We start from the raw sequence: 15,308 nt of genomic DNA on the forward strand, positions 1-15,308 counted from the left end.
AATACATCTGGAAAACATCATTTGATATGCAGGCCCCTCAATGTGAGACAGTTTAATCATCATTAACTCTATGACATGCGGCTAAAACTCCATTAAACAAAATACTCTGTGAATTTCAAACAAACCATGTCTCATCCTAATTTCTGCTCGTACATTACAGATTACTTTGCTGTGTAATGCTTGAATATGTCTCATCATAAATCCAGCAAGTACATTACCATGATGTTGTATGCAAGAATACACTGAGTGTACAAATTATTAATAACACCTTCCTAATATTGAGTTGCAGCCCCACTAGCCCTCAGAACAGCCTCAATTCATCGGACATGGACTCTACAAGGTGTCAAGCATTTCACACGGATGCTGGCCCATGTTGACTCAAATGCTTCCCACAGTTGTGTCAAGTTGGCTGGATGTCCTTTGGGGGGTGGACCATTTTTGATACACACAGGAAACTGTTAAGTGTGAAAAACCCAGCAGTGTTGTAGTTCTTGACACACTCAAACCGGTGTGCCTGGCAGCTACTATCATACCCTGTTTAAAGGCACTAAAATATTTTGTCTTGCCCATTCAACCTCTGAATGGCACACATACACAGTCCATGTCTCAATAGTCTCAAATCTTAAAAATCTTTCTTTAACCTGTCTCCTCCCCTTCATCTGCATCAATAAGGGATCATAGACTGACCAGGTGAAAGCTATGTCATGGAAAGAGCAGGTGTTCCTAATGTTTTGTAAGCTCAGTGTATGTCTCATAAGACCAGCAAGTACATTACAGATGACTTTGTTCCGCACATGCTTTTTCCATAATACTGTATGCAAGAATATGTGATGTTTGTTTCAACCAACCTAGAAGTACTATTTTTCTCTGTACCAAACTGCTCCTAGTTATAATTTATTGAGTGCCTAAGAGCACAAAGAGAAAAACCCAGGGACCCAAGACACTGTGGTGGGCTAAGCAATCCTGTTGCTTGGCAACAACTCTATACTTCAATCATAACTTAGCCTGAGTTATTTCAGGCTCAGTGGTACAGAATATAACAAGTGAGTTTTGATATAATTTTGGAGTGAGAGAGAGAGAAAAAGAAGTTTGATTCATATTTGCACCTGCTTTGTCAGGGAGAAAAGTATTTGAGTAAGTAGTCTGCCGAATAACCTACCAACCCATTCTAGGACCCATGCACTTTTCAAGTTACATTCAGGAATGCAGCTCAAACTGTTCCATTGAAACCATGAATTTTGAACATGAATACGACTGCCAGTTCAGAGCATGTTCCTGAGATGTTTCAAGAACAATGCCTACTGCATTCCCTCACATTCCCCCTGCATGCTTTACTGGTTGACCTGTCAGTCATTCTCACTGAGGCCTGTTTAAGAGCTCCCCTTCAACCTCCCCAACACCACGGTCGCCAAGGCAACGTCACCCCTCCAGTCTGTACACACATTCCCAAGTTCACAGAGGTGACAGAAAGTAGGAGCTGTGTTAACTGGCTATTAGCCAGCTGGTTTGTGTTTGTCTATGCCTCATCATCACTTGAGAGATGATTTGAATTCCTGTTGTTAAGCTATGTGCTTAACAATGAGGACCAGCACAAGCCTCCTGGAATATTTTGAAGTCAATACTGTATGTATGACACATTTCTGCATGTGTAACACATACCATGAAAACTTCATTCTGAGGAGAAATTCACCCTGCAGTTTGACAGTTATGTTTGCTAGTCACTTGAACTTTGCAGGGATGCCATTGATCAAATATGATCTCATATCTCAACACACTTTCCATGGGATATTTAATTTCTAAGGCAAATATTAGTCCTGAAATACTTGCAAAGCGAACTCACAGATTCCCCTCTTATAACCCAGAGGATGGCCCTCTCATTTTATCAGTTGGTCTCCAGTCTGAATCTGCATTTGACATCCCTCACATGGTGGACCATCGGCCCACAGCTGTAAAAAGGGGCCATTTAGTCAGGCCCTGTTCCATATTTCCCACGGCTACTAGAGTTATATGGTTAGTCTAAGTGCGTGGGCAGGCATTGCTCCTCGTCATCATACTGCTGACTAGTATAAAAGCTAGGGGGACAGTGGGAACAGTGGAGCTGGGGGCCCGGAGCTCTGGGTGGTCCCTGGCATTGTGGATCCCAGTCTGCCAGGGGTGGCAGTGTCTATGCCTCATGATCATGTCAGTTACATCTCTGAGACATACAGTACATGTCAGGTTTTTCTGACCTGCACGACAATCAACTTTTTGACTTGATTTCTGCCAACTACCAGACAGACAGCTGTGGCTTGTTTAGTCTCACGGGCCCGTGGCCGCCTCTCTGTCATTTATTCAAGCCATGTGATTTTGGAGTGAAGAGTAAATCGACTTGAGCCTTCAGTTGGCGTTCTATCGCTCCAGCACGGTGACGTTGTTGATGGTCATAGAGGACAGTTATACACATTGATATTAACAGGTCAGAGGTCATGTCCTGATGTTTAACTAGTTAACTATTTAACATCTAACACATTTCATTGGTTCACTTTTAGATACAACACCACAGACTAACGTGTCTGTAACCATAGAATCATGTTGGGTATGAGGTCATTCTGTTGACTGCATATTTCAGCCTGGGCTCCTGGTGGTGGAGGGATCTCTGTGCTCCAGAGGGAAGGCTTCCTTTGTATGGTGTAACAGATCTCATCTCACAGTGGGTCCCTGGGGCTCCAGCTATACCACACACACAGAGCTCCCTGAGTAACAGGGCAGTACCCTCACACACACACATAAAGAGTGCTTTGTGCCCCAACTCCTGGAGCTGTCAACCAACACCAGAGTTCTTCCTCACGAAGACTGAACTGAACATGACTGTTCAGAAGCGCTCAGCTCGGCTGCCCAGTTGGGGACAGACTGTTCTGCTGTTTATGCCTACACATATACAGTACAGTACACATCCATACTGAATTATACCTGAGCATGTCTCAGTTAGTCATAACAGATTACAATGACATTGATTGTGACTTATCTGGATGGGATGAGGTGTATTTTAGGAGACTTGGTAAGAACCTCACACGTCCTCCTCCGCGTCTGACCCTGGATGAGCTCTATTGTAAGTACATATTTTACCAGTGTAATCTACCTGCCCACTCATTCACCAATACAGTACAATACAGAAAGAGAGGTGGTCTGAGGGGATAACAGTACCTAAATTACCTACCTCCAGTCCCTGCAATCCTGCCCAATGCAATGCCTATCCATTATCCATTACACAGAACAACCAAACGGCAGAAGTAAATACATTTTGCCACTGAACCTGTCCTTGGAACCATCCCAACACTATAGTCCAGCGGGTCAGTCAATTCCAGGCCTGCTGACTGACCAACCTCAGGCCTTCACAGCCTTTGTTCTGGACTTCAGAGGGGGAATACCTCAAAATCAAAAGCAGCACATTTCCTGTTCAACAATGATTCTGTTCACTACTTTAAAAGCAAAGTCAGGCAATTCAGTTTGTATGACAAATATAAACCGCTCTACACTCAGAATACCATTAATTGTGTATGCTGATGTTATTCTCTGTACACTTGACAGAGAATCAAGGCATTGTTGCCATGGTGCTTTTATGGCAGCCTAGGCTGATTGTTCTGATATTTTCATTGTAATTTATTGTTTTAATTGTTTTTTAATGTGCATTTTTCTTGAATAAACTTTTATTTTAGAGTAGCTAATCAAGTATTGATAATTTTTATGTTGGAATCAGACAGAAAATTGCATCAACAAAGTGAAGCTAGCTGATGGTTTTCTTTTGAATACCTGCATTGAAGAGGTTCACCTATTGGTAGTACAGCAATGGGGCACATTGGCATCTTCTACTTAGGAAGATTCCTTCATAGTTTGAAGAGGATAAAACAAACCCTGTTACATAAGGAACTCAAAAAAGGACCTCTTCAACTTGTAAGCCTACGGAAAAAGCTCAAACATCAAGGATTGCAAGGCGGTAAGAAATCCATTCATGAGCCAAAATAGTCCATAACAGAACTGTACACCTCCCTCACTTCCCCCTCTATGCAGTGCAGGTTCTGACTTTCTGCAGACAGTTTAAAAAGTCCATATTCTGCCTCTCACTCTAGCCCCTTTAAGACTGGCACAGTTTAATACTCATTCTGTAACAAACAAGACTTTACTCGTACAAGAGTTCATCAGTGGCAATGGCTTTGGACTATTATGCTTGACGGCAGGCGCACAATGTTGGAAGTGGGGGAGACATATTTTTTTATTAAAAAAAATATATATATACAGTACCAGTCAAAAGTTTGGACACACCTACTCATTCCAGGGTTTACTTAATTTTTAAAAACTATTTTCTACATTGTAGAATAACTATCAAAACTAGGAAATAACACATATGAAATCATGTAGTAACCAAATATGTGTTAAACAAATCATAATATATTTCATATTTGAGATTCTTCAAAGCAGCCACCTTGATGACAGCTTTGCACACTCTTGGCATCCCCCCAGTGTCGTACTAATCTATCGCCCCTCTAAAGACCAACAGGTTTGTTATTTCAAAGCAATAAAAAAAGCCCACTGCACATTCTACTCCGCTATGATTGACAATAACAGAGGAAATCCCAGGACCTGGTTTTCCATCATCAGATATCTCCTCCACCCTCCAGACTCTGGCCATCCCACAGCAACTACCAAGCAATGCTACATAAATTCAGCAAAAAAAGAAACATCCTCTCACTGTCAACTGTGTTTATTTTCAGCAAACTTAACATGTGTAAATATTTGTATGAACATAACAAGATTCAACAACTGAGACATAAACTGAACAAGTTCCACAGACATGTGACTAACAGAAATTGAATAATGTGTCCCTGAACAAAGGGGGGTCAAAATCAAAAGTAACAATCAGTATCTGGTGTGGCCACCAGCTGCATTAAGTACTGCAGTGCATCTCCTCCTCATGGACTACCCCAGATTTACCTGTTCTTGCTATGAGATGTTACCCCACTCTTCCACCAAGGGACCTGCAAGTTCCAATACATTTCTGGGGGGGACGGCCCTAGTCCTCACCCTCCAATCCAACAGGTCCCAGACGTGCTCAATGGGATTGAGATCCGGGCTCTTTGCTTGCAATGACAGAACACTGTCTTGCAGGAAATCACGCACAGAAAGAGCAGTATGGCTGGTGGCATTGTCATGCTGGAGGGTCATGTCAGGATGAGCCTGCAGGAAGTGTACCACATGAGGGAGGAGGATGTCTTCCCTGTAACGCACAGCGTTGAGATTGCCTGCAATGACAACAAGCTCAGTCCGATGATGCTGTGACACACCGCCTCAGACCATGACGGACCCTCCACCTCCAAATCGATCCCGCTGCGGAGTACAGGCCTCGGTGTAACGCTCATTCCTTCAACGATAAACGTGAATCCAACCATCACCCCTGGTGAGACAAAACAGTGACTCGACAGTGAAGAGCACTTATTGCCAGTTCTGTCTGGCCCAGCGACGGTGGGTTTGTGCCCATAGGCAACATTGTTGCTGTCTGGTGAGGACCTGTGATGTCTGGTGAGGACCTGCCTTTACAACAGGCCTACAAGCCGTCAGTCCAGCCTCTCTCTGTCTATTGCGGACAGTCTGAGCACTGATGGAGGGATTGTGCATTCCTGGTGTAACTCAAGCAGTTTTTGTTGCCGTCCTGTAACTGTCCCGCAGGTGTGATGTTCAGATGTACCAATCCTGTGCAGGTGTTGTTATACGTGGTCTGCCACTGTGAGGACGATCAGCTGTCCGTCCTGTCTCCCTGTAGTGCTGTCTTAAGCGTCTCACAGTACGGACATTGCAATTTATTGCCCTGGCCACATCTGCAGTCCTCATGCCTCCTTGCAGCACGCCTGGGGCGGCAGGGTAGCCTAGTGGTTAGAGCGTTGGGCTAGTAACCAAAAGATTGCAATTTTAAATCCCCGAGTTGACAAGATACAAATCTGTCGTTCTGCCCCTGAACAAGGCAGTTAATCCACTGTTCCTAGGCCGTCATTGAAAATAAGAATTTGGGGCCTCCCAAATGGCGCAGTGGTTAAGGGCGCTGTACTGCAGCGCCAGCTGTGCCATCAGAGTCCCCGGGTTCGCGACCCGGATGTCTGTGGGGCGACGCACAATTGGCCTAGCGTCGTCCGAGTTAGGGAGGGCTTGGTCGGTAGGGATGTCCTTGTCTCATCGCGCACCAGCAACTCCTGTGACGGGCCGGGCACAGTGCACGCTAACCAAGGTGGCCAGGTGTACAGTGTTTCCTCCGACACATTGGTGCGGCTGGCTGGACCAATGTCAACAGTTTGGACACACCTACTCATTCAAGGGTGTTTTTTTATTTTTACTATTTTCTATATAGTAGGATAATAGTGAAGACATCAAAACAATGAAATAACACATATGGAATTGTGTAGTAACCAAAACAGTGTTAAACATATCTAAATAAAGTAGCTACCTGTCAGGACTTCTAGGAGTAGTGGGTTTGGAGTCAGGTGTAGAGATCAGAGGGTTTAGGACAATCGTATTTATTCCGATACAGAAACGGTCACGCCAAAACACCAGGCGCATACAACTGACCGGCCCAAAAACAGGACCCAAACAGTCCGGAGAAAATAAGATAAAAATGTACATCCACAAACTCACAGAGAAACAAGCCCGCACAAAAGCAGGCGGGCATAACCGGCTTAAATGGCCCTAACCAAAACCCAAACAAGAAACAGGTGTAACCAATAAGACAAAACTAACAGAAAAGGAAAAGGGGCAGCTAGTAGACCGGTGACGATGACCACCGAGCGCCACCCGAACAGGAAGAGGAGCCACCTTCGGTGGGAGTCGTGACACCACCATTTGCCTTGATGACAGCTTTGCACACTCTTGGCATTGGTGAAGACCGGACCGTGCAGGCGCACTGGAGCTCTTGAGCACCGAGCCTGCCCAACCTTACCTGGCTCGATGCCCACTCTAGCCCGGCCAATACGAAGAGCTGGTATGTACCGCACGGGGCTATGCACCCACACTGGAGACACCGTGCGCTCCACAGCATAACACGGTGCCTGCCCGGTCTCTTTAGCCCCCCGGTAAGCACAGGAAGTTAGCGCAGGTCTCCTACCTGGCGTAGCCATACTCCCTGTGTGCCTCCCCCCAATATATTTTTGGGGCTGACTCTCGGGCTTCCATCCGCATCGCCGTGCTTTTCTCTTCAACTCCATTCTCCTATAGCCCTCCTTGCACTGCTCCAGCGAATCCCAGGCGGGCTCCGGCACTCTATCTGGGTCGACCGCCCACCTGTCTATTTCCTCCCAAGTAGTATAGTCCATACTCCTGCTGTCCATAACGTCCTCCCATGTCCATTCCTCTTTTCGCTGCTGTTGCTGTCGCTGCCTGTCACCACGCTGCTTGGTCCAGTTGTGGTGGGTGATTCTGTAATGGCTTTCTTCCGTCGAAGGAGAGTCGGACCAAAATGCAGCGTGGTTAGTTCGATACATGTTTAATGAATGAATAAACACGACAAATACAAAAACAAGAAACGGAACGTGAAAACCTATATAGCCTGTCTGGTGAAATACAAACACACTGAGACAGGAACAATCACCCACAAACACACAGTGAAACCCAGGCTACCTAAATATGGTTCCCAATCAGAGACAACGAGAATCACCTGACTCTGATTGAGAACCGCCTCAGGCAGCCATAGACTATGCTAGACACCCCTACTCAGCCACAATCCCAATACCTACTAAAACCCCAATACAAAAACACAACACAAAATAAACCCATGTCACACCCTGGCCTGACCAAATAAATATATAAACACAAAATACTAAGACCAGGGCGTGACATTAAGACACATTTTTTTATTTGCTGGCCTATATACAGTGCATTGGGAAAGTAATTTCACATTTTGTTACATGGCAGCTTTATTCTAAAATGTATTACATTGTTAATTTTCCTCATCAATCTACATACAATACCCTATCCCTATGATGAAGCAGGGTAGTGGCAGGATCATGTTGTGGGGATGTTTTTACCAGCGGCAGGGAGTGGGAGACTAGTCAGGATCGAGGAAAAGATTAACAGAGCAAAGTACAGAGAGATCCTTGATGTAAACCTGCTCCAGAGCGCTCAGGACCTCAGACTGGGCTGAAGTTCACCTTCCAACAGGACAACGACCCTAAGCACACAGCCAAGACAACGCAGTTGTGGCTTCGAGACAAGCCTCTGAATGTCCTTGAGTGGCCCAGCCAGAGCCTGGACTTGAACCCAATTGAACATCTCTGGAGAGACATGAAAATAGTTGTGCAGCAACGCTCCCCATCCAACCCGACAAAGATTGAGAGGATCTGAAAAGATTGGGAGAAACTCTCCAAATACAGGTGTGCTAAGCTTGTAGCGTCATACCCAAGAAGACTCAACGCTATAATCGCTGCCAAAGGTGCTTCAACAAAGTACTGAGTAACGGGTCTGAATACTTATGTAAATGTAATATTTCAGTTTTTGTTAGTTTTTTTGCCAACATTACTAAAAAACTGTTTTTGCTTTGTCATTATGGGGTATTGTGTATAGAATGATTAAAAAAATAAACAATTGAATCCATTTTAGAATAAAGCTGTAACGTAACAAAATGTGGAAAAAGTCAAGGGGTCTGAATACTTTCCGAATGCACTGTACAGTGAGTTCTAAAAGTTCTGGGACAGTGAAACATTTTTGTTTTGGCTCTGTGCTCTGTGCTCTGTACTCCAGCACTTTGGGTTTGAAATTATACTAATAATAATCCTGTATTACATTTGTAAAGAACTTTTCATTTCAGAAGAAAAATGTCAAAGTGCATAAAATAAAATACAAAAAATAAATAATAAAATGATTATTAAGTTAAAGTGCAGACTGACAGATTTAATTTGAGGGTATTTCGATTCATATCAGGTGAACTGTTTAGAAATTACAGCACTTATTGTACATAGTCCCCCATTTTAGGGGACCATATTCCTAGAACACAATGACCACATCCGGTTTGTGACTATTTGCGGTTTGTTTTGGTTGTGTTTCCGATTATTTTGTGCCCAATAGAAATTAATGGTAAATAATGTATTGTGTCATTTTGGAGTCACTTTTACTCTAAATAAGAATAGAATATGTTTCTAAACACTATTACATTAATGTGGATGCTACCATGATTATGGATAGTCCTGAATGAATCTGAATAATTATGAGTGAGAAAGTTAAAGACAAACAAATATCATACCACCAAGACATGCTAACCTCCCCCCATTACAAGAGGGGTATGATATGTATGCCCCTGTAACTTTCATTTCATCATTATTCACGATTATCCATAATCATGGTAGAATCCACATTAATGTAGAAGTGTTTGGAAACATATAAAAGTGACTCCAAAATGACACAATACATTATTTATCATTCATTTCTATTGGGCACAAAATAATCTGAAACAAAACTAAAAACAAACAGCAAATTAATCCAACAAATTTGGTTGATGTAGTCATTGTGTACTAGGAATATGGGACCAAGTACTAAACTTTTGACTACTTCAATACACATACAGTATAAGTGAATTTGTCCCAATACTATTAGTCCCATTAAATAGGGGTACTATGTACAAAAGTGCTGTAATTTCTAAACGGTTCTACTGGCATGGATGGAAATACCTTTAAATGAAAGCTGACAGTCTGCACTTTAACCTCATAGTAATTGTATTATTTCTATGTTCTATTTTATGCACTTTGAGATTTTTCATCTATAATGAAAAGTTCTTTACAAATATAAAAGTATTATTACTTCTCTATAAACATCTAATCAGGAACATGACATGACCCAAATGAAGGAATTACAAGTCATATCAGAGAATCTCATGCTGCAATCACAGCAAATAGTGAATAAACATTTTTTGATTTCTAAGTATCTGATTATGTGCTTATTTCTGACCTAATGTGATGCCAAAATATAAATTATAAATTGTCAAGTGGGATGACACACTTAACAACCTCAGAGACGGTCACAAAAACAATATATCAAAACCCACTTTTTTTGTCATTCAAATCTCCATAGGCCCAATGTGTGACTGTGTGGTATTTGTAGTGTACTTGAGGTGGCTCCTCCAGGCTTGTGGTTATTGTGAGGTATTATAGAGCTGGGGGATTCACTTAAGAGTTTAAGAGGATCATTACAGTAACCATCCTACTTTATGCTCCAATTGGCACAAATGTAGTCCAACAGGACGTTAATTTAAGAATCCGTCTTAAATCCTCTCACTTGTACAATAGGAAACCGTGGGGGTGCCATCTTCTTGTTCATCTCGACAGTTTGCTAATTTGATTCAGTTTATAATCCCTGTAGTGTTATTTAAACCTGATTATAGACAGAAAACAAAGGGTAAATGTGCAGAAACAGACCCGGAGCAGATTGTCTGCGTGTGTGTTAGATGCTTCTACCTCGTTTTGTGATTCAGAACTTGAGTGAATTGATGGTCAACCCCAACTCATCATAACTAAAACTTAGTAACCATAAGAAGCCCAGTAGTGAGGGTCTGGGGCTGTAAGTATCAAGCGTCTCAGAATAGGAGTGCTGATTTAGGATCAGTTTTGCATTATAGATCACAATGGGCAAAAGGGAAAATTATATCAGCAATCGCAGTCTGAGATGCATGATACATGGCCTCTGATTCCAGTAAAGTGCAGATGGACTGTTTACTTCCAGAGCCAACAACACCCCAGAGACTACCCTATCAGTGATGTCTGTCAGGACCAGAGCTATCATACTGTACATACCACGGTGGGGGCTGCTCTCTGCTCTGCTCTCTGAGGGATCCTCCATCACACGACTTGCTGGAGAGACTTGCGTGCGGGGATGTAATTACACACCACAATTACAGTAGCTCTGATCTGATGATGATATCTTTCTAGAACAAACATCTGAGTGCACAGAGGTAACTGGAAGGCATGAACAACAGCATGGGACTTTCATCCAGAGCTGGGATTTTTCGTCTTTGTAAGCATCCATCTTCTCCACAGGGAGACAAGGCAAGGCCATGGGAAAGCCAGTTGTCCATATCACTATCAAGTTCAGGCTAAATCATTCCCATATCATTCCCAAGTTTACCACATTTCGTTGTTGATTTATGTCCAATGGCAGCACTACAGTACAGCATGCAATAAAATGGTAATACCATGGTAATAGTATGGTAACAAGGTATTTGTGTTGTAGTTCAACAAAGTGCCATCATTTGGATAGAAATGATTATATGACTTCACATACAACAAAAAAGACATCATCATTTGGTTTAAGTTAGCTACAAAACCACTTTATTTAAAAAGCAGATGATATAATCTACAGTTAAATGATACGTCCAGATTTTTAATACATTAAATAACTTTAGACTTTTTCATGTTTAGATAAATAAATCTAGTTTCCTTTTTTATGAACCTTCTAGGTAATCAAACACTTATACAAAAGTGATACAAAAGTGATGTGACAGAGGTGTCATATGTGCTTATTGAAAACTACTGATAGGAGAGAGAGAAGTCTTCACTTTCAGAGTGATTTATGACAGAGGATGAAAGGAAAACTAGCCTCTTTATGCACAGGTCTGGGGAAACTAGCTGTGTGCTATGCAATAGAAATGGAACTGAAGTAGTATGTTTTAAAAGAGGTGTATTAAGACATCGTTAAAGGGGATCAACTCTTGTCAAGTCTAAACATTTTCTGCTTTAATGAAAAATGATTTGAGATTGATATGAGTGGGTCTTATTGTACTATTCAAACTACAGTTCAGAAAATGCCATTGCCTCATTCTTCAAGTGTATTACACATTCCTTGACTAGGAGTCTCGTCATACTATGCTGAGATTCAGTTTATCTACCATCAAAGGGAATTTCCCAGCAAAAACATGTACTCCAGGGATACTAGCCTTTTTCACTTTTGAAAATGTACAACTGGGAGCAGAGCAAAAATTAAACAACAGTTTGCCAAACATACACTAATAACTACATTCCAAAGAATCCCATCGAGGGATACATCAGAAAGCACATGATGCCTGTGTCGGCCACTCCTCTCCTCTCTACGTCAGCCTCCTTGTCTGTTAGATTCAGTAGTATGAGAGGACAGTTCCTCTGACTAGGCTACTGTGAGCAGGCACTGGGTAGGCCTGAGTCAGAGCCTTAACCCATCCTTTCTGTTGGAGAGAGATTGAGAGAGCATGGGTCGTTTTGTGGAGCTGGATGGCCGTTGTCCTGCTCACTCAACAAGGTACATGCACCATGGCACTGCCACTGGTGCACACGCACGCACGCACGCACGCACGCACGCACGCACACACACACACACTGGGTATACCAAACATTAAGAACACCTCCTTAATATTGAGTTACACCCCCGTTTGCACTCAGAACAGCCTCAATTCATCAGACATGGACTCTACAAGGTGTCAAAAGTGTTCCACATGGATGCAGGTCCATGTTGGCTCCAATGCTTCCCACAGTTGTGTCAAGTTGGTTGTATGTTTTTTGGGTGGTAGACCATTCTTGATACACACGGGAAACTGTTCAGCATGAAAAACCCAGCACCATTGCAGTTTGTGGCACAAACTGGTGTGCCTGACACCTACTACCATACCCTGTTCAAAGGCACTTAAAAATATTTTGTCTTGCCAATTCACCCTCTGAATGGCTCACATACACAATCCATGTCTCAATTGTTTCAAGGCGTAAAAATCAGGTTTAACCTGTCTTCAACTACACTGATTGAAGTGGATTTAACAAGTGACATCACCTGGATTCACCTGGTCAGTCTATGCCATGGAAAGAGCAGTTCTTAATGTTTTGTACACTCAGCGTCTATAGACCAGCAAACACACACAAACACACACACACACTCACACACACACAACAGCACAACCAGCAAGGGAAAACACGGGGGATGGATTCCCAGAGACATGGGTTGGACCAGCAACTCCCACAACCAACCAGACAATCAGATCAACCAGTAGGTATGACACAGTAACGTGTGCATGACGAGGATATGTGGGGACTCTCGATGGTCAGACACTCATTTACTCAGTGCTACCATATGGGTCAAATAACCAGTGTGTGGAACTGTACATGTTAACAGGTCTGTGGATCGCATGACCAACGACAACACAGAGGCCTCTAGGACATGTGTCCTTGAGGAGAAATTAAACAACGGACCAATACCCTTCAGAGGACCATTAAGACGGCGACAGTTCGTTTGGCCTCCGATTCCATTTGATAATAATAACGCAGCAAAAAAATACACTACACTTCTAGAATCTTATGTGGAAAATGTCTGCAAAATATATAGGCAATCTACGTGCTTCTAACTTTTTATCTTGTTATATAATCGTTGAGACACTGCTTGTGAATCTCTCGAGGTCACGTCTTCTAAGACTGCTAAGTGGAATGAGTGCCAGCCCAGGCTAGCGCTGTGGCTACTGACAGCGCATGTGGTGCCACGAACATCCACTATGCCAAGGAGCACTGGAGCATGTGTCACAGAGTCACATGAAGGGATGGTACAGGAGACTGTGTCACATGAAGGGATGGTATAGGAGAGTGTCACAGAGTCACATGAAGGGATGGTACAGGAGAGTGTGTCACAGAGTCACATGAAGGGATGGTACAGGAGAGTGTGTCACAGAGTCACATGAAGGGATGGTACAGGAGAGTGTGTCACAGAGTCACATGAAGGGATGGTACAGGAGACTGTGTCACATGAAGGGATGGTATAGGAGAGTGTCACAGAGTCACATGAAGGGATGGTACAGGAGAGTGTGTCACAGAGTCACATGAAGGGATGGTACAGGAGAGTGTGTCACAGAGTCACACGAAGGCGCTCTGTTGCTGGTAGACTCGGTACCCTTGCATAGCCAAAAGGTGCCGTAGATAGCTGGACTGTGGCACTGTCACCATTCAGTGAGGTTTCTCAGTGGAAGGCCACTCTGAAGGCACAGCATGTCCAACCCTCTAACCCTGCCAGACAGTGCTGGAATGTTATGTAGCGGCCTGTTTCATGGCCTCCCAGCCTCCTGGCAGAGACGCTGTCCAGCTCTCTCTCTCTCTGACAGAGGAGCAGTAAATGCATCATGGCATTGGGCTGCAGCTCGAAGGAATGAAGAAAATAGAAAGGGAGGAAAAAAGAGAGCGATGGAGATAGTGAGAGAGTGGCTCCCTCTCTCCATCCAGGCCAGTCCCCACTGTGATGAATGTGCAGGGGTTACGGTGCTGACATCGGCCAGGGCCTCTGGGTGGGCTGGGGCCTCGGCCTGCTTCACTGTTCACAGACCAAAAGGAGAAAGGAGGGAGAAAAAAACTGATGAGAGAGAGAGAGAGAGAGAGAGAGAGAGAGAGAGACGTGGACTCTCTCCCAGCCCGGTCTTGTGACTTGTCCATGGCCCTGTATCTATCTCCTCTCCCCAGGGCACGGCCGGCAAGTAGAGAGTGAAGTCTCCCAGGGTCTCTCTGTTCTGTTCTGTCATGCAAGAAGAGGTTCTGAAGTTCCCGGGATTCCGTGGGCGGGGATTCCTTCTTCTTTCTGCTATGTTGTCTCAGGTCACCTGGGAGGCGGGTCAGCGGTGGGTTGGGCTTGGCTGGGGTTGGTACCTCGCCGACCCTGCCCTCTCACAGCTCAGTGACGTGTAGTGGGTAGCTGGGTGGCTGGTGGCCGGGCACCGGGACCTTGAGCCTGCGGATGTGGCAGCCGTGACAGAGCAGGTGGCAATCCAGGGGGTAACAGCGGTGACCCTCCTCGTCGTTTAGCTGGAGGCCACAGTCCTACAACACCGAGGGAGAGAGATAGACTCAGTGAACTGCAGTAGCTGGAAATTTGTGAAGGAAAATATTATATACACCCATCTAATGCATTTGAGCAGGTGCTGGATATCAAAACTATCCATATTTCATATTTCTACCTTTTATACCTCTGGACTGATATGAGAGGCCGCTGATGGGTATTCCTGTCAAGTTTACATGGGGTGGCAGGTAGCCTAGTGGTTAGAGCATTGGGCCAGTAACCGAAAGTTTGCTAGATCAAATCCCTGAGCTGACAAGGTACAAATCTGTTGTTTTGCCCCTGAACAAGGCAGTTAACCCACCGTTCCTAGGCCGTCGTTGTAAATAAGAATTTGTTCTTAACTGACTTGCCTAGTTAAATAAATAATAATTACATACGGGGCTCTTAACCATTTCTTAAATATGTGATGAATTTTCCATCCCCTGCCGGCCTGGACTTTAGACCCCTGTAATGACTATCAACCCCACAGAGGCTGC

General features: G+C 43.9%; 1 protein-coding gene across 1 annotated transcript in view; it reads right to left on the reverse strand.

The window, feature by feature from the left end:
- Positions 1-12,606: 12,606 nt before the first annotated feature.
- wtip (WT1 interacting protein) overlaps positions 12,607-15,308 on the reverse strand; it is a 34,587-nt gene continuing 31,885 nt past the window's right edge. The window contains exon 8 of the mRNA XM_024419185.2: positions 12,607-14,813. Coding sequence (XP_024274953.2) covers positions 14,661-14,813 — 153 coding nt within the window. The 3' untranslated portion in view covers positions 12,607-14,660. The remainder of the gene's footprint in view (positions 14,814-15,308) is intronic.

Source organism: Oncorhynchus tshawytscha, linkage group LG12 (assembly GCF_018296145.1).
Source record: "Oncorhynchus tshawytscha isolate Ot180627B linkage group LG12, Otsh_v2.0, whole genome shotgun sequence".
NCBI lineage: Eukaryota > Metazoa > Chordata > Actinopteri > Salmoniformes > Salmonidae > Oncorhynchus > Oncorhynchus tshawytscha.